Source organism: Pteronotus mesoamericanus, unplaced genomic scaffold (genome assembly GCF_021234165.1).
Source record: "Pteronotus mesoamericanus isolate MK-2021 breed Mesoamerican mustached bat unplaced genomic scaffold, CSHL_Meso_final contig_163, whole genome shotgun sequence".
Lineage (NCBI taxonomy): Eukaryota > Metazoa > Chordata > Mammalia > Chiroptera > Mormoopidae > Pteronotus > Pteronotus mesoamericanus.
In genome coordinates this window covers 3,178,148-3,196,732 of record NW_026555064.1, presented here as the reverse complement: position 1 = coordinate 3,196,732, position 18,585 = coordinate 3,178,148, and the positions used below count along the sequence as shown (strand labels likewise).

The 18,585-nt window shown below is 42.0% G+C and overlaps 1 protein-coding gene across 2 annotated transcripts in view; it reads right to left on the bottom strand.

Annotated features, from left to right (window-relative positions):
• Nucleotides 1-6,604, bottom strand: part of SH3D19 (SH3 domain containing 19) — a 139,374-nt gene extending 132,770 nt beyond the window's left edge. Inside the window, exon 1 of one of the 2 annotated variants that reach the window (XM_054562582.1) lies at nt 6,295-6,604. In XM_054562582.1, coding sequence (XP_054418557.1) covers nt 6,295-6,397 — 103 coding nt within the window. In that variant the 5' untranslated portion in view covers nt 6,398-6,604. The remainder of the gene's footprint in view (nt 1-6,294) is intronic. The other variant, XM_054562577.1, reaches the window with a different exon arrangement.
• Between the last annotated feature and the right edge of the window lie 11,981 nt (nt 6,605-18,585).

The window sequence follows — 18,585 nt, the reverse complement described above, 5'->3', positions numbered from 1 at the left end:
TGGTACAGGGAAGGCAGCCATATTGGAAATAAATGAACTCAGAATCCTAAGCAGCGGCCCTGGCTTGCATTATAGGGCTCATCAGCAACTGCAGTTGTTCATCTCCTTTGCATCAGAGGCGAGACAAAATCACCTCCCTTCACAGCTTCTATTTATTTAGTCCCTGGGAAGCAGTCAAACCTGGGACTAGGTAAAATGACAAACACAGAAAACTGTTTTCAGATTCTATAGGGTTCCTTTTTAGTACATCACACATGAGAACTTGAAGTTTACAACACTGTTCCCCGTAACACTGTTGCAGAGTAGTTAAATAAGAATACCCATTCAAAAGATGCAAATAAAGGCGGGAAGGGGGGGGGGCAGGGGGAACCTCTTAGTGATTTGCCCAAGGTGGTGTTACAATAAAATACAAAATAACAACAAGAATCTAGGTATCCTAAGGGAAATGTATGTTAACAAAATGCATTAGAGCCTGGTGTTAGGGAGAGAGAAATAAGATCAGGTTAGAATTTGTATCAGTTGGAAAGTGTATTCAGGGCCTAGTTGTAGAGACCTAAGATAACAGTGACTTAAACAAGACAAGAGGTTGTTTTTCTTTTCTTTTCTTTTTCTTCTCAAATAAAGGAGGCAAGCAATCAAAAGCTCAGATGATGACTTCTATCTTTGGGAACTGAGATTCTATCTACCTCTCTGCTCCACCATGCTCAGTGCATGGATCCCGTTTTCATGGCCCAGAGTGGCTGCTGCGAACTACACACATCCTTGTTCCTGGTAGGAGGGGGAAGAAAGACGATAAAGGCAAAAGCACATTCTGTGCAGTTGAGTCCTCTTTACAGAACTTTCCTAGAAATCCCACCCAACAACTTTTACTTGCACCTCCTTAGCAGGCTGGCAGAGGTAGTTCTATGGGTGGGCAAACTGCCACCGTCCAAAACACAGGGTTCCAGTGACTCAGGAAGACAAAGGGAATGAACGGTGGGTAAGCAACTAGGAGTCTGCCACAGAATCCTACTGTGTCACTTGTTAGCTGTATGACCCCGAGTAGGTTAATTACTCCCTCTAGGCCTTAGGTTCATCTGTAAAAATGAGGGAAATCACCACATGGTATGAGGGCTAAGCAAAATACATGGAAGCCAATTAGAATTTATATACTGTGCGCCCACTGCACAATAAATTTTAACTCACGATGATATAATTATCCTAATTCAGTGCTTTTCCAAATTCTTCTATTTTAACTTCCTCTCTATTTCCAAAATTAGAAAGATCCTATTAGCCCCCTTTGTACATGTTGATACTCTGGTGTGAATGAGTTTGAGTCATAGGTCACCTCAGTTGGACATACATGTGAAAAACGATGTTGTCAGAGCTGCTGGCCCAGAGGAAATGCCTTGCACGTCTCACACCTCAAACCTCCGGAATATTTAAACTGGGCTAAAGAACCTCTGGACTGGGCCAAAGCAATACTGTGTCCCAAAGAAGTGCTGGCAATGCTGACAATCGAAAGCGGACATTCTGACCACCAGATTAAAAATTAAAGACGTTCTTTAGAATTGGCACCATGTATAGCTAAAGAATAACTTAGCTTATTTGCACCTACAGAAATTCCATCTTTGACTTTACACCAATAGAAATCCGTTCCTGCTATTCGTGTAATCATTCCCCTTCCTTTTCACATAAAATCCCTTGACATTTCTTCATAATCAGAACACTATTTGGGTTTCTGCCTGAATCAGTGATTACAAATAGCTATTTTGAGGGGATCTCAAACACTATTGCTTCCCAACTTTGGTCTTTTATCCTTAGGTTAACAACGTAAGTAAGTGCTAATAACTTTATAGCCATTTACAATGTGCCTAGTCATGTTCTAAGGGCACTACAAATACTAACTTATTTAATCCTCAAACCCTACATAACAGGTTTTATTAATATCCTCATTTTACAAATAAAGAATGAATGCACAGAGAGGTTAGGTAATTTGTCCAAGGTCACTCTGTTAATAAGAGAGGATCCAAGAAAGGAATCAAGACAATCTGGTTCTCTTATGCTAAACTCCAGTTGATAGTCACTATGGACTCCTTTATATACTTACCTCCTTTATTTTATTTTTCAGAAGGTTTTATTTATTTATTTTCAGAGAGAGAAACAGAGGTAGAGAAACAACGATGTGTGAGAGAAACATCGATTGGTTACCTCTTGTTTGCCCCCAGATGTGGACCCAGCTCACAACCCAGGCATGTGCCTTGACAGGGAACCTAACGGACCACCTTTCAGTTCACAGGCCGGCGCTCAATCCACTGGGCCACACTAGCCACGGCTATACACTTATCTCCTTTAAAATGCGTTAGTCTCACCTTCCCTAATTCTGTTACATGTTCTTTAAAAGCAAGGAGACTATTTTATATATCCTGTTCTATTCCCCATATTTTCTACACCATTTTGCATTCATTATATTGATGGGACTAAAAGAACTCAGAGTACACGATTTTTAAACAACTGTAAATATATCGATACTTTTCGTGGGACTAATAATAACTTTCTCAAAATAAATCAGACAATTCTGGAATTCTAATAGTAAAAACAGGAAGATGGTAGCCCAGGGGAATTAATGCAGTTTCCAAAAACTAAGAGCCGCTAACTCTCGGACATGTTATATGAATCAACTCAAAGAAACTATAATTTATGACTTGAAACACGCAATAGAGGTAACTGAGGTGCAGTTATACCTAACTATGGTATTTTAGATTAAGTCTTCAATATTTCTGAGTCTCAATTTACTTATCTTTAACATGGGAATGATATAATTTACCCTCCTTTCCTCAGGATCTTTAAGAATCAAATTAGCCTGTGAAAGCCCTTCTTAAGCAGAAAAAAAACAGATGTAAAGTATTTCTAAATATATAACTAGGAACATGAAGATATAAACGTGTAAGGCATTAATAGCAATTGACTGTTGTTAACAACCAGCAGGATAGTTTGGAACAACATTAACTTTCAGGTCAGAAAGACCTGAATTCAAGTCCCCAGTCCGCCATTTACTAGCTGAGGGACCTTGAGCAAGTTGCTTACCTATTTCTGAGCCTCTATCTTTTCAATTATAAAAATGGAGAAAATAACACCTACCTAACAAGGTATAACATATAAGAAGCACCTGGTTCATAGTGAACACAACAAATTTTATTCTGTGCCCTTATACTGACTATATTAGTTATTTTACTCAAAACACATCAGAGGAGTTTTATCAGTTCTTCCAGAATTTACCATAAAGACATCAACATATAGAAAGAATAATTCCTTTAATATTTATTAAACCCTGTTTAATGCCTACCACTCTTGGGGGTGATTAGGGGAGGACCTAGATTTTTCTGTTCCCAGCCCTGGAGATCAGTTAGAGACTCTCAGACCCAGGTGACAGTGTGATGACAGCGACACCAGTCTCTCCAAAGAAGGTTACAAAACTTGTAGGAGACAGTACAGGAGACAGGGGAGAGTATCCTCATGACCCTGGGGTAGGGGACAGGAAGGGGAGGAGGAACTATAAAGAGAAAGACTCAAAAGTACACCTACATTAAAATGAAGAACTTCCACATCAAAAGAGACCTTAAGGAAAATTTCAAAAATAGGCCACAGAGTGGAAGATATTTGCAAAACATGCAAACAAAAAAAGTTGAGATTCTTGTGTAACGAACTCCAACAAATCCATAAAACATGCTAGACAAAATGTGTGATAGATATTTATACAATGAAATCCGCAGCTGCATGTAACAACATGCATAAATCTTACCAACTTACTATTGAGTGAAAAAAGCATGACATTAAAGAATACATACAGATGATTCTACTCATGAACCTGTAAAATAGATAAATCTGAACAATATTGTATAGGGAGGTAAAAGTATAGAAGAACAAGGAGATAATAATCACAAAAGTAAAAAAAAAAAAGTGGAACTGAGAAGGATCAGAGTCTGCCTCTAGGTTACCAACTATTCTTTCTTGATGTAGGCACAGGTTACAAGAATTTTACAGGCCTCCTGTTTTATTGTGCTTTATTCACTTTATCATGCTTCACAGATCCTGCATTAAAGGGAAGACACTCCATGAGCAAAAAGATTAACAACTCATTTGATTGTGGTGGTCTGAAACCAAACCTGCAATATCTCTGAGGTATGCCTGTATTTTATAATTTATAGGTTTAGTATGCTATTCTAAATGTACGTTGCGAAAATAAATATATTTCCACCACCACACCTAAAGTTAGCATGGAGAGAAAGAGTTCAGATTCCCTCAAGTCCCTAAACCCCAAATTTATGGTGTCAAGCTCCAGTGAGATCAAAGAAAAATAAAATCTCTAAACTGTAAAGTGGTGAGGGAAGGAGGAGTGATGAGAACTGGAAAGGTGAAAGTCTGGAAAGAAACATTAAGCAGAAGAAAGATTAGGCCTGTGGGTCAGTTCATACTTGTACTTGGAGAGAGAACAACATGCAGCACAGACAGAAGGAACAAATGCCCAAGCTTGGTAAGGAATGTGACAGTGTCTGAAAAACACAGTAACTAATGAGACGGAGGAAAACAGCTTCTCAAGAAATGCAAACTTAAATAATGAATCCCAAAAGAAAGAAGACCAGTGACTGCAAGTTTAACCCTCTGCCCACTCTTTAATATCTCTGCTCCTCACCCCTTAATGGGGACAGGGTATGTTAAGTGGTTAGAACCTGCAAACATGAATTTCTGAGTGAAATACATTATGTCATGTCTCAGCAAAATACTATCAGAGAGGAAAGCCTCTCTGCCAGCTTGGGGAAATTAAGTAACTGGTAAAAACAAGTTACAAAAACACCTCTTCTCGTAGCCTTGCTCTGTGTTCTGCTGAAGGGAGCATCCACTAGCCTTGGAATAAATACTCAGATTGCAACTTATCGTAAACATATACCTGGATCATGTCTAGTCTGCCCTCCAGTAAAAAGAACTCTTCACAGTACAGTCCCTTCTTAGAGAAGAGTCAGCTTTTTGCTGAAAGTACTAGGACTCCATGGAACCCACACTGTTTAAATCAGTGAGTGGAGGTACATCTTTTTCAACGTTTTTTCATTGTATTCTTGCAAAGAAATATTTACTCGTTTCATATTATATCATGAGGTCTGGATTTATACTGAACAAAACTATCATTTTCAAAACAGATGTGTTCAATGCATTATTCTGATAAAAAGTCCTAGTAATGGGCACACGGAATTATTTTTAAGGTTCCAAGATCCTACTACCAAAGGCATCAAGTTGACAATTTCTTCATACTGCACTCAAATCCTATCCTTTTATTCTGTTTTCTTCCTTCCACTTGTTTTCCACAGACCCATTAACTTCTCTTAATTCTCCAACTTTCTCTTAGGTTAAGGGAGTCACATGATAAAGTTTGTCCATGACTTGATAGACTATTCCCTATATTTCACTTTCTAAAGAGGCTATAACGAACCTTTCTCATATCTCCCCGTCCCTCCCCCCACCCCGCCCCATTTCCCTCTGTCATTTCTATATCTCCCTTTTGTAGTCAATTCCCTAAGTTTGTTCTCTCTTATTAGATAAGGCTAATCTAATTAGATTAAGGAACCAAAGGCCAAAGAACTCCTATTATGTTTGAAAAGCTACTGGGAAGAGAAGAAGGGGTATCCATCTCTATACACTCACTCACTGTTACACTTCTGCGCCAAACTATTGATCTGTGCCGCCTTTGTGCCTCTCAAAACACAAGCTCATAAAAGTAATTTTAGGCCCATAAATGATTCTCAGACCAAATGAATTGCCTTTGGAATGCTATATTCTGGACTGGGGAGCTCACAAAATAACTTTAAAACAAGTCCCATAGAAAACTGGTGTTGCTCCGGCGGTGTTGGGGGCAGGGAGGGAAGTCACGGGTCCAAACTTAAGAGACACCGAAACCAGACTAGACTATCAGCACGTGGTTCTACCTGGTGGCGGCAGCCCAGGCAGGGTGTCGTCCTCCACGGGTCTCTGACTCACCCAGAGATAAGTAACTACCTGGGCCGCAAGGTCCAAGCCAGCAGCCCCTGGATTCAATGTGCGCAGGGAAAATTTGTACTTTGGCTCCTGGGCCCTACCAGGTAGAGACCAGTGTGAATTTCCTCCGGCTCCGCCCAGAAGTGAGGACGAGGATGGAAAAGCCACTCTCCGAGAGGTGCCGGTCCCATCGGGGTGGGTGAGGGAGCCCGCGCCTTCCAGGGCAGGACCCGCGCGCCCCGGGGCGCCCGGTCCCGCGTCCCCCTTCACGTTCCCCGCGCCCCTCACCTGCGGCCGAGTGGCCCGAGAGAGCACGGCCCCGGGCGCGGCGCGAGCCCCCGAGCTCCCGCAGCTCTTCCTCCTCGTCGTCCCGGCGCCGACCCTCAGCCATGGGCGAGGCGCAGAGGCGCAGCTGCGGGACGGCGGACCAGCACCCGATGCCCCCAAGCCAGCACCCTCGGGGCCTGGAGGGCGGCCCCGGGGAAGAAGCGGCAGCAGCGGCGCCGGCGGCGGCGGAATCGGCTGCCTCTGCGGGCTCCACCTGCAGCTGATGGGGGAGCGGCCTGGCGCAGGCCGAGCCGGTTTCCCCGCCTCCGCCTCCTCCTCCTCCCGGCGCACCCGGCCTCTTTCTCCCCGCTTTCGCTCTCCCACTCTCTTCCCCCTTCCTCCTTCCCTTCCCGCCCCGCGGACTCGGAGCCAGGGGCCCGGCGGCTTGGCCGCGCCTCCTGGGGTGGGGGGCGGTTACAGGCCACTGAGCACCCCCCCCCGCGCGGCGCGCGCGCACACACACGCGCACACAGCCCCACACGCTGGAACCACCCGCTGGCTCCACCAAAACAAAGGTACACAAAATAAACAAACAGGGGTTGGGGGGTGGTGCCCTGGCCTCTTCCTGCCCTTTCACAGTATTCCGGTGTCAACAGGAAACCCATTTGCTTGACACTGAAACAAAAGGAGGAGGAAGAGGAGGACCCTGCCCCTAGCGGGACTGGGAGAGATGGGACAGCTGGGAGCCGCTGAACTCGGGAACAAACTCGGCTTGGAGTCTGGCGGAGGCTCTGCGCAATTTCTTTTCTATTCCCCTTTTCGCCCTCTAAAGTCGAGCTTTGCCAGAGCACAGAGGATTTTTAGGACAGTGAAGCTACCATAGAGCGTACAAGGTCGAGAGTGAACCCCAGTGTAAACTGTGAACTTCGGGTGACTGTAATGTGCCATTGTAGCTTCTTCAGTTGTAGAATGGGCCGCTCTGGGGGGTGTTGATAATGGGTGAGGTTGTCCCTGTGTGGGGCAGTGGTTACGTGGGAAATCAGTCTTCGGCTCAGTTTTGCTGTGAGCCTAAAATTGTTCTAAAATATAAAGTCTATATTTTAAAAAATGTTTTGATATAAAAAATTACTTAAAAATACGACCACCAATCCTACAAGGAAATGTACTTCAGAGCCCCAAACCGGATTATTGGAGGCGACGTGGTGAAGTGGAGGGAACAGTGGAGCCAGAAATTCTTAATTTGAAGCACTTAGCTGAGAGACCTGTGAAGGTGTTTTGATGCTGAAGAACGTTTGAAGAAAATTATTGAGTATCTGTGTAGCACACATTTTAGGTTCAGCACTTGCACACAGAGATGGAAGATCCTAGAATCTCAAGCAAAGATACCCAGGCAGCAGACAGGAACACTTTCTGGACTTGAACCTCCAATGCACTCCCTGGAGGCATGAACAAGCCCTGTCTTCACCCTCTTGCTCTAATTCTGAGCGATTGTGAGAGATCCTAATGTTCAGCATGCAAGTAAGAGAGAACACGAGAGGGAGAAAAGGGCCACTGAAAATAGGATTGCCTGCCAGACCTGGATGCTCTTTCTTTGCTTTTCAATAGTGGTTGTTGCCGCCTAAGAAAATCTTCTTTCAGGCAGGATTGAGGTCAAATCCACAAGTGAAAACTTTATTAACTGCTAAGCGGTTAAATAAGTAGGCATCTGAAGATCTTAAAATTAAACTAGAAAAAAAAGGTTCTAAACCTTTAGGGTTATTTTCAGTGTTTGGGTTCACTATAAGTGAAAGCATATTTGTCACTTAATCTTCAAGGAGGGTGAATCATTTGGAGACCCTACCCTGACAACAGCCCAAGTTCGCATCGTTGCTGGGGTCAGTCTCTACTATTTTTTAGGTTCTTGGTTTGAAAAGGGCTGAAGTGTTCTGGATCTCCCACACAATCAGAGCTTTTGGAACCCACGCCCTTATTTTGGGGTGCGTGCTCAAGCCCACTTTACATTCAACAAACATTCATGGTAGCCATAGTGTGCCAAGTAACACATGAAGTGCTGGGGGGGGGGGGGCGAGGCGGGGGGGGGGGGGGGGGCGGTTCAAAAGAAGAAACAATGTATTTACTCTGGGATCCTGTGGTAGGTGCTTTTCACATAGGTTTTCTCATTTTAAATGAGCATAATATGTTTCCAGTTCTGCATTGACAGAGGAAGATCTATCAAGTTTACCACGAACAAGACAAAATTTGGTAAATTCTATAATAAAGATATGACCTTAGATAAAAGTGCCAAGATAAGTCAGTGGAGAAGGAATTGTTTTTACAAATGGATATTCACAAGCAAAAGAATGAATTTAAAGCTCTGTTTTATACCATACCAAGAATTAACTAAAAATGATCATAGATTTAAAAGTAAAGGCTAAAACTATAAAGCTCTTCAAAGAAAACATTAAATCTCTGTAACCTCGGGTTAGGTAATGGTTTCCTAGGGTGACACCAAAATGTATAAGCAACAAAAGAAAAAATAAGTTGGAACTTACCAAAATTTATAAACTCATGCTTCAAAGGACATCAAGAAAGTGAAAAAACAGCCCTCAGAATGTGAAAAAATATTTGCAAATTATGTATTCAATAAGGCAGTTATATACAGAATATATAAAGAATTGTATGTACAACTGAATAATTTTTAAAAAATTAGCCCAGCACTGACTGGTGGCTCAGCTGGTTAGAGCATGTTTCCTGTACACCAAATGGTTGTCAGTTCAATTCCCAGTCAGGACACATACCTAGGTTGTGGGTTCAATCCCCAGTAGGAGCATGTACGAGAGGCAACAGATCGATGTTTCTCTTTCCCCCCACTTCTCTCCCCGCCTAAAATCAATAAACATATCCCTGGGTGAGGCTGAACAAATATTAACCCAATTTAAAAATAGACGTTCTCCAAAGAAGATGACCAAGGCCAATAAGAACATGAAAAGATGCTCAATATCCGTAGGGAAATTAAATTAAAACCTCTATGAGATACCACTTCACACTTACTGCATGGCTAAAATAAAAAATTTAGACAAATGTTGATAAAAATGTGGAGAAATTTCAGTATTCATATATGATTGGTGGGAAGGTAAAACAGTGCAATCACCTTGGAAAACCGTTTGGTAGTTCTTAAGAATTTAAACATAAATTTACCATATATTACAGCAGTTCTACTCATAGATATATACTCACTAGAAATTAAAATATGTCCACACAAAATCTTGTACATGAATGTCCACGGTGGCATTATTCATCATAGCCAAAAAGTGGATACACCAATTGTTCCATCAGTTGTTGACTGGATAAACAAATAGTGGCATATCCATACTAAGGAACATTATTTAGCCATAAAAAGGAATGAAGCACCAACACATGTTACAACATGGATGAACCTTGAAAACATTATGCTAGGTTAAAGAAGCCAGAGGCAAAAAACTGTGATGGTGTATGACCTCTTTTACAAAATGTCCAGAATAGGTTAGTCCATAGAGACAGAAAGTAGATTAGGGGTTGCTGGGAGCAGAGGATAATGGGGAGTTATAGCTAATAGGTACAGAATTTCTTTTTGAGTTGATGAAAATATTGTAAAAGCAGAGTTGCACAACTCTGTGAATATACAAAGGATCAATTCTATGGCATGTAAATTATATCTCATTAAAGCTGTTATTTAGGGATGAAAAAGTATAACCTACACACTATGAAAATAAGAAACTGAAGACCAGGAAGAGGACAGTACTCTAAAGCCATTATATTGAAGTAGAGAAACCAGATAGGATTTTCAAGCAATGACAATCCCCGGAAAGAAAATCAAAGGTGTGGCCGACTAGCAACCAAGTAAACATGCCAAACATCCTACCCACCCTGGTGACAAAACGAGAGCCAAACCCATAGAAGGGGGATGGTGAGAAACTTGGGATGCAAATGTACAGATAATGAGTAGAACAAGATTCACCTTCAACGCTTGAAGGCATTAAGGAAAAATTTTTGTAAGAGATATTGAAGAACAGCCCCCATTACAAAGGGATACTTCTCACTTTGGAGATATAGCTTGAAACAAATGGAGTGCAAATAGAACACTATGAAAAATAAGAATATATGATTTAAATTCATGTGTAGTACAGGACTTTACAAATGGAAGGCACAATAAATATTTAATGCCTGAATGAATATGATTCCATTTTTTTCCTGCTGAATCACCAGAGGCATGAGTCTCAAGTTGTTTTTTTTTTTTAATTTAAATAAAAAAGTAACTCTCTGGAATTTAAAATTTACAGCTGAAGACCTCAAAAAATGAAAAGCCAGGGTGGGCAGGAATGTGCAGTAGATTTTGAAAGTACCATATCTTCAAAGTTTTGTTTCTTGAAATAAACTATCTGAACCAAATATGACAGAATTTCAAGATTTATTAAAGTAGAATGTTGTATTCCTAGGTGGCTTATATTATCTGCATATTATCTATGTGCTTTCAAATTTTCATTATTTTCTTTAAAAAGTAAAAGCAAAAAATGTAGACTGAGTAATAGCATAGTTTCTGCCTGTTTCATGGACTTCAATCTAGGGAGTTCTCCCTGTGGCAGATGGCTTGCAAAAATGTCCCCATTATCTCTTCTCTACCTATTCACTTTATAATGTGACTTTCCGTCTCCTGCCCCATGAAGCTGGACTGACTTTGACAATTGCTTTGACCAATAAGTAGAGTATGGCAGAGCTGACAGTTTGTGAATTCCAAGTCTAGACCTAAAGAGGCCTTGCTTGTTCTCTTGGAAGGCTTCTACCTCCATGTGAACAAGCCAAGGTGAGAGAATGAGCCAGTATGTGAAGGAAAGACCCGTTGTCCAAGTCAAGGCCATCTAGACTAGCCCATTGCCAGTAGACCCTCATACACGTGAAGAGCCCAGCAGGGAAGAGCAGAGCTGCTTATCTGACCAGCAGCTGACCACTCACACACTTAAGTGATCCAAGCAGGAACAAAACTGCTGGCCTGCAAACTCCTAAGCAATAAGAAATGCTTCATGTTTTATGTCTCTGAAGTTGTGTCATTTGCTATGCAGCATGTGCTGGCTTGGAAACTCTGGTTCTGAGTCACTGAAATAGAGTTAAAGGTACAAAAAGTTTATTAAAGAGTAGCAGCTCTGAAAGGAACAGGAGAGAGAGAGAAATATTGGTCAAAAGGAATTGTTCATACCTCTCTGCAGACCTGTCAAAGCCTGTGCTAGTCCAGTAGTGTAAGTGACTAGGCTCTTGAATCACCCCCTTGCTCCATTGTCGTTGGCTAAGGCTGCTTGAAAGCTGCAGCAAACACCTAGGGAGACACTAACCAGAGGCTGTCAGCTTACCATATTCTTTGTACCTGAGCAGCAAAAGCTTTTTTGAAGGGTGGGGCACATCTCTGTGTCAGCCATAGCCCAATCCTTGCATTTTGCACATCCACTTCTCCATGCATTTCCAGGGAGTAGCTCAGGTTAACCTTCATCACTGTAGTTGGTCTCAGAGCCTCTACTAGTACACATGGCCTCCCTTTTCCACTATCCACCCTAAATTTCTCTTGCCTCCAGTTACCGCCTCTGCTGGTCTCGGTGGCTTACCTGGTGGTATGGCTCAAACTGTCATGATTGAAGTGTCTTAACCTCTAGTAGTCATCTCCCCCTCAGGCTGGGGTTGCGTCACTTGTCGGTTCACAGTGACAGCTAATCAAAGGAGAACCAAGAACCCAGAAGCAACCCAAGCGGGTCACCTGCGTTCCGCACATGTGCCTCCCCATTCCCATAGTGCAAAATCAGCCTTACCTCCCTCTGTTGATCAGTTAATTCTCCATGCCAGGGCGGTGACCCTCCTCATCTGCTGGTCCCTGACCACAGGGAACTCAAAGTGCAGGTGGCAGTATAGCTTGTGATTAGGTTGGGCCCTTGCTGTATCCTCTGGTGAAGAGAGCCTGCCCCTACTGACAGCCAGAACCTCTGACCCTGTAGGGCCCGGAAGCCTGACTCAGTAGGGCGCTGGGAGTGGTGGTAAGTGGCGCCGTGTCTGCTCCCCCGTGCCCCCGTCCCCCCGCCCCCCGCTCATTTCCAGATCCATATAGTTTTCTGATTGGAGGCACAGGACCATAAAAAGAAAGTTCTTTTTATATATAATATATATACTGCATTCGGGAGGATGAAGCCCCATCTTCACAGAGTGTTGCCTCCAACTTTGCGCTTCAGTTATGTCTCCCTTCAGCAGAAAAACATCTATGTGTGAAACTGGAAGTAAGAAGAGTATATAATAGTTTTTAAAAATAAGTACTATTTCATCCATCACAAACAAATCCAAGTCTCTCAATGTCACATTTGTGGAACAAGTGATTATTATTAGTCCCTCTCTTCAAATAAAAATGAAACCTATATTGCAAAATCAAGACCTGGGCTCTAAGGAGCTGTAGCTTCAGGTTCAAAATATAATAAAATACATGAAAGTGTCAAAAACGAGACTTTATTTCCTGACAGAAGGACATTTTTATTTTAGCTCTTGACAAATCTGAACACGAAAAATGTGAGAGGTTTATATACAGGGACCTGGAACTTCTAATATTCTTCAGCCAGGTCAAGTTTTAATCCTTTCCCTTTGCCACTTCTTTTCTTTCTCTTTTTTCCTGTCCATATCTTAACTTTTCAAAAATGTCCCCTTCCTCTCCTCTTTCCTTCTTTCTTTCTGTTTGTCTATACCTTTTCACTTTATTTCTCTGTCTGGCTTTCTTAACCGCTGTGTGCCTATTTCCTCATCTGTAAAGTAGGGATAATAACGATGGGTATTTCCCAAGGGAGTTGTGAAGATCAAAATGAGTTAATACAGTTTGTTGGAACTGTCATAATAAAATACCACAGAGTGGCTTAAACAACAGGAATTTGTTGTCTCATTGCTCTGGAAGCTAGGAGTCCAAGACCAATATGTTGGGAGGACCATGCTCCTCCTGGAGGCTCCAGGGCAGGATCTACCCCAGGCCTGCCTCCTAACTTCAGGTAGTCCTTTGGCAGGTGGCCGCATATAATCTTAGGAATGCTGAGGGTGGTCTTTCATCAGCAAGGCTTTCCTATGGACCTCCGTTCCAGCCTTATCTTCCCTCTTCCCTGCATGAAGAACTGCTTCACAGGCCCACCAGCTAGTCTCTGAGCTCATCCTTGAAATGAGCCCTGAGCTGACCCACTGAAATATCAATACCTAAGCTTACCCTCGGCACTATCCTGCCCCGCTCCACCAACAGACGTTCTCCACACTGTCCTCCACACCTTCCTAGTTCATTTAGACACTCCACTTTCCATGGGAAGCATTGACTAAAGCCCTTCCCCTCTCCAACATGCTGCTGTTTCTCCTCTATTTAGCCCCCACGACACGCTCTACTTCCCCTTGTGGCGTTTCATATTTGCCTCGTATCATAATTGTCTGTAGGTATAATTCATTTACCCATTCAGTACTACCACCACGTGCTCTATATCCCAAGAAAAGAAAAAAAAACCTACTCTATATTTTACATCTTAATATTATATCTTACAATCTTTCATCTTAATATTCTATGCCTTGGCTACAAAGTGTGGTCCATGGACTAATAGGATCAGCTTTACTTGCATTTGATTAAAGACAGCATATCAGTTCTCCCCTGACCTACTGAAACAGAATCTGCATTTTAACAAGATCCCCAGGTGATTCACATGGACAGAGTTTGAAAAGCTCTCTTCTAGGCATAGACAAACCTAACCCTCTTGCATTATAGTAATACAATTGCCTAGCTTTACCTCCTTGATACAGTTTCTTTTAGTTTCCTAGCATGATTAGACTGAATACTCCCCCAGAGCAGGGACTGTGTCTGTTTTGATTGTGCCCACCAGTCTGGGCACACAGTAGATCCTCAATAACCAGTTTAGTAAAATAAGTAAATTAAATATTGGCAGAAAACAGATAGCTTTTTAAAGTGGGATCAAGAAAATATGATATTGAACTGACCTCTGTTGGTTTGTTCTCATTTAAGTTATACTTTAGAAATATACCTGATTAATGGGTACTGGTAATATTCATGAATTGTTCTTCATTGAAATTCAATGTCAGTGTTTTTCTCTGTTATAGTAAAATCAATGCCAAATATATTATTAAAATAATTAGGCATAAATTAATTTTCATTTGCTCCCCAGAAGAGTACAAATAGCATTCGGCTCTTTCAATTTAAAGCATGTGATTCTTTTAAGGGTATAATAGAGATAAAGAAGCCACTGCATAATGGAAAAAAAATGCTGCTACATGTAAGCACTGCAGCCATCTAGGGGGAGAAAGCAGATGGGTTTTCTATAAACACTCGGACTTGTTCAATTTCAATTTTATTCCCTGAAGTTTCTCTTCAAATTGGTGTTTATTTGCAAAACTTGTTATGTATGAAAGCTTGATTTACTGGGCTTCCCTCTGATTTTACTTTTGGAACACAAACATTGCTGCTTAGCTTTGCTTGTGTGGCGTCTCCATGGCAATTGTCAGAACTCTTCCTCAGCCAACAAACCCACTTCATTGACCTTAGCAAGACCAGAAATGTCTCACACAGAGCTTATTTTGTGCGCTCCAAAGGGAGTGTTCAGCTTCAGCAGTTCTTAGGGCTAAATACCATGAGCAAGTTAGTGGGGCTGACACGTTGCATAAACTTTAGTCACTGGAGCCCCTGAGAGCCTTACTATGACCAGCCTCCACTGCTCGCTACTCCCCTTCCCAGCCCACCGTGCTCCAGTGACACTCAGCTTGTCACTGTCCCCAACACAAGCGACTCTGTGAGGTCTCTGCCTCGGACATGATATTGCCTCTGCCAGGATCGCTGAGACGGCAGGAACGCAGAGATAACATGGGCTTTGAGCAAACCCAGGTCCACATCTTCATTCTGTGATTTTTGAGTGAGACAGTTAGTGGTTCTGAACAATTTGCTGGTCAGAAAAGTAAGAAATAGCAATATCTAATAGGGCTGCTCTGCTATCTGAATGAATTCTTATATCCACAGGATACCTACCCTTTTGGTAGCCTTTTCCACGTTCTGAAATGGTGTATGTGTGTGCTTTTTAACATACCTGTCTCATACACTAAATTGCTAGTCTTCAAGGACTAAGAAATTATCTTCTTATTGCTTTAGAAATCAAGCAAGCGCCATGCCTGGCACACAGCATGGACCCAATGATTGCTTATTTAATGGCTTGGTAGTATGGCATTGTTGCTATTTCAGCTGTCTTTGCACTGTGACCTTCCCATTCCAAGTCTCAGGTGTTCACCTGCTAAAAATAACACTTACCTTGCAGAGTTATTTTGAAGATTAAAAATAACTGGCTGCCACAAAGAGACAGGGAGGAAACTTACACGCATATTGCTAAGTGAAAGAAGCCAGTCTGAAAAGACTACACACTATATGGTTCCAACTCTATGATATTCTGGAAAAGGCAAAAGTATGTAGAGAGTAAAAGGATTGGTGGTTTCAGGGAGTTCGAAAGAGGGAGAGAAGAGGAATAGATGGAATACAGTGGATTTTTAGGGTACAGAAATTATTGTGTTTCTGATATAAATGACTTATATGATATAAGTGTAACTGTTAAAGCCCATAGAATGTAAAATTTTATACATTTGTCAAAGCCTATAGTCTATACAAAACAAAATGTGAATCCTAATGTAAGCTGTGGACTTTAGGTAGTAATAGTGTATCAATATTGGCTCTTTAGTTATGTCAAATGTGCCACATTAATGCAAGCTGTTAATTATAAGCGAAGCTGGGTTGGGGGAGTGAGGGGCTGTAGTAGAACTCTGTACTTTCTGCTCCATTTTCCTGTAAACTTAAAACTGCTTGTACAAAACTAAGCCTATTATTTATTTTTAAAAGAAAAAGTAAAAATAATATGGACATAATAATTTTTCCATATATAATATGAATGATATTTAACAAATATTTATTGAATGCCTACTTGGTACAAGGCACAGTGCTAGGCACTGGATTTGCATAGATAGAAGACCTATCTTTAAGGGTTTTAAATCTAAGAAAAGACACAGAGAGCCCTGGCTGGGTGATTCAGTTGGTTAAAGCATCATCCTGTACACACACACACACACACACACACACACACACACACACACACACACAGGTTGCAGGTTTGATTTCCATAAGGACACATACCTAGGTTGTGGGTTCAGTCCCCAGTTGGGAAGCATATGGGAAGCAATCAATGTTTCCCTTTTCCTCTCTCTCCCCTACCTTCGTCTCTCTCTAAAATCAATAAACATATCCTCAGATGAGGATTGAAAAAGAAAAGACAGATTAAGAGAATTTTCAATACAGAGTAACATGCACAGGCACGTTCAGAGGAAGCACGCCTAACCGGGTCAGGGGAGAAGAGGTGGGTAGGGCATGGAAGTCTTGCTGGAGGAGCTCATGCCTGAACTGAGTCTTAAAATAAGCAAGCATTAACCAGGCAAAGAAGAAAAGCAGGATCAAAACAGAGAGTTGTGGACATAGTAATTAGAGACTTACAAGTAGTTAAATATTGCTGTGGACAAGCGAAAAAGGCTCTTGCGGCCATAGGTGAAGATGTGGAAAGGTGAAATTAATAAAGAGCCTTTGCAGGCCATGCTAAGGGATCCATCAATGAGGGACTAGGGATCCATGGAAGGATTTTAAGCAGCAGCGCGACCCGGTGACCAGGAAGAAGAGCAGGTGAAGATTTGGAATTGGGGCGGTTTGGACAGAGAAGATGACAGGGCACGTGCAATGGACGCAGAGAAGGCGCACGCTTTCTCAGGCGGCTCTCGCCCCATTGAGGCTGCTTTTCTCCAACGCAGACTCTCCCCTTCAGTCCACTACTCATCCTCGGGATACTGTCTCCGAGGTTCCAGGAGTGGAATATTCAACATATGTAAGAAATACCACTGTCAAACCTTTTTTTCCAAATATCTGACCAGTGAATATATGTGGTCAAGCAAGCGGAGACCCAGATATGTAAGAAAAAGGCATGAAGGCACTTTTAGGTGAAGATCTTAGAGAATATAAGCTGAATGGAATTTCTAGCACATAATCTGGCTTCAGCTTCTATGAAAATGTGTACCAGCCATTTCTGGAGAGACCAGTGGGTAAGGTTATCATTGAGATCTGGAAAACATAGACCTTATTACAGTTGGGACCATAGACAGGCGGCCTGGGTAGAGGACACCTGGCAAGTCTATGGTCGGGGAGAGGGATGCTCTGTATTTGCTGCTTCTAAACTCACCAAAACCCATTTCTAGTACTGGAGTAGGTCGAAGCAGAACACTTCCGTGGGGGTTAACGAGGAGGGAAGAGGGAGCAGATAGGCAGGAGAATAGAAACTCCATCAAAACATGGGTAAGGCAAACCAGATAAACATAACCTGAATCAGTCCACCCAGGCCTTCCATCCTCAGATTTTAAGTGGTATAATAGCAGTTGACATCTTAGGGATGATTTCCCTCAATACATTTCTGTCTTAAGTCACACTGCTCCAGTTTGTCTTTGTTGTCCTCTATATCTGGCATTCAGCTAATACACCATCATCCTGAGGACTTACTTCACTTATTTCTTTACTTGGATTTTTCTACAATTCATATCTTATTCTTTCTTCTGATCCATAGTCAGACACGTTATCCATTGCGCCACTGGCCCCATTATATCTTCTTTCTTCGTTCTTGTATTCTCTCTCTCTCTCTCTCTCTCTCCTCCCCCTTCTCTGATTTAGCACATCCTCCCTTAGCTTCTTGTGATAGAGTGCATAGAAGGTAAGCTTTTGGGAATTGACATATATTCAATCTTTATTCCTAATGGACAGTTTGTCTGGATATAGAATTCTCGGTAAGAAATAATTTCCCTTCAAAATTTTGGAGGCCAGCTCTGTGGTCCTCTCAATTCAGGGTTTAAGGTTATTGAAAATTCTGATGCCATTCTGATCCTTACTCCTGTGTATAGGCTTTTTTTCTTTAGGAGTTTGGAGGATTTTGTCTCTGTGTTTGGTGTTCTAAAATTTATGGTAATATGCTTGGAATGGGTCTGATCTGGGTATCTGGTGGGCGCTTTCAATCTGGCAATTTAGGTCCTTCAGTTATATTCCATGTTAGAGGATTTTTTGTGATGTTTGGTAATCTTAGTTGTCCGCTCATATTTAAGGGTGGTATAACAAAAAGCTGATTAGAAACTCAGGGTTTTAGGGAAGACCCATTGACCATGAACTTTATTGCAAGGTAGCAAGAGTAAGCTCTTTTTGGGGGAGTTCCACCCCATCCCATTTTACTCCATATAACT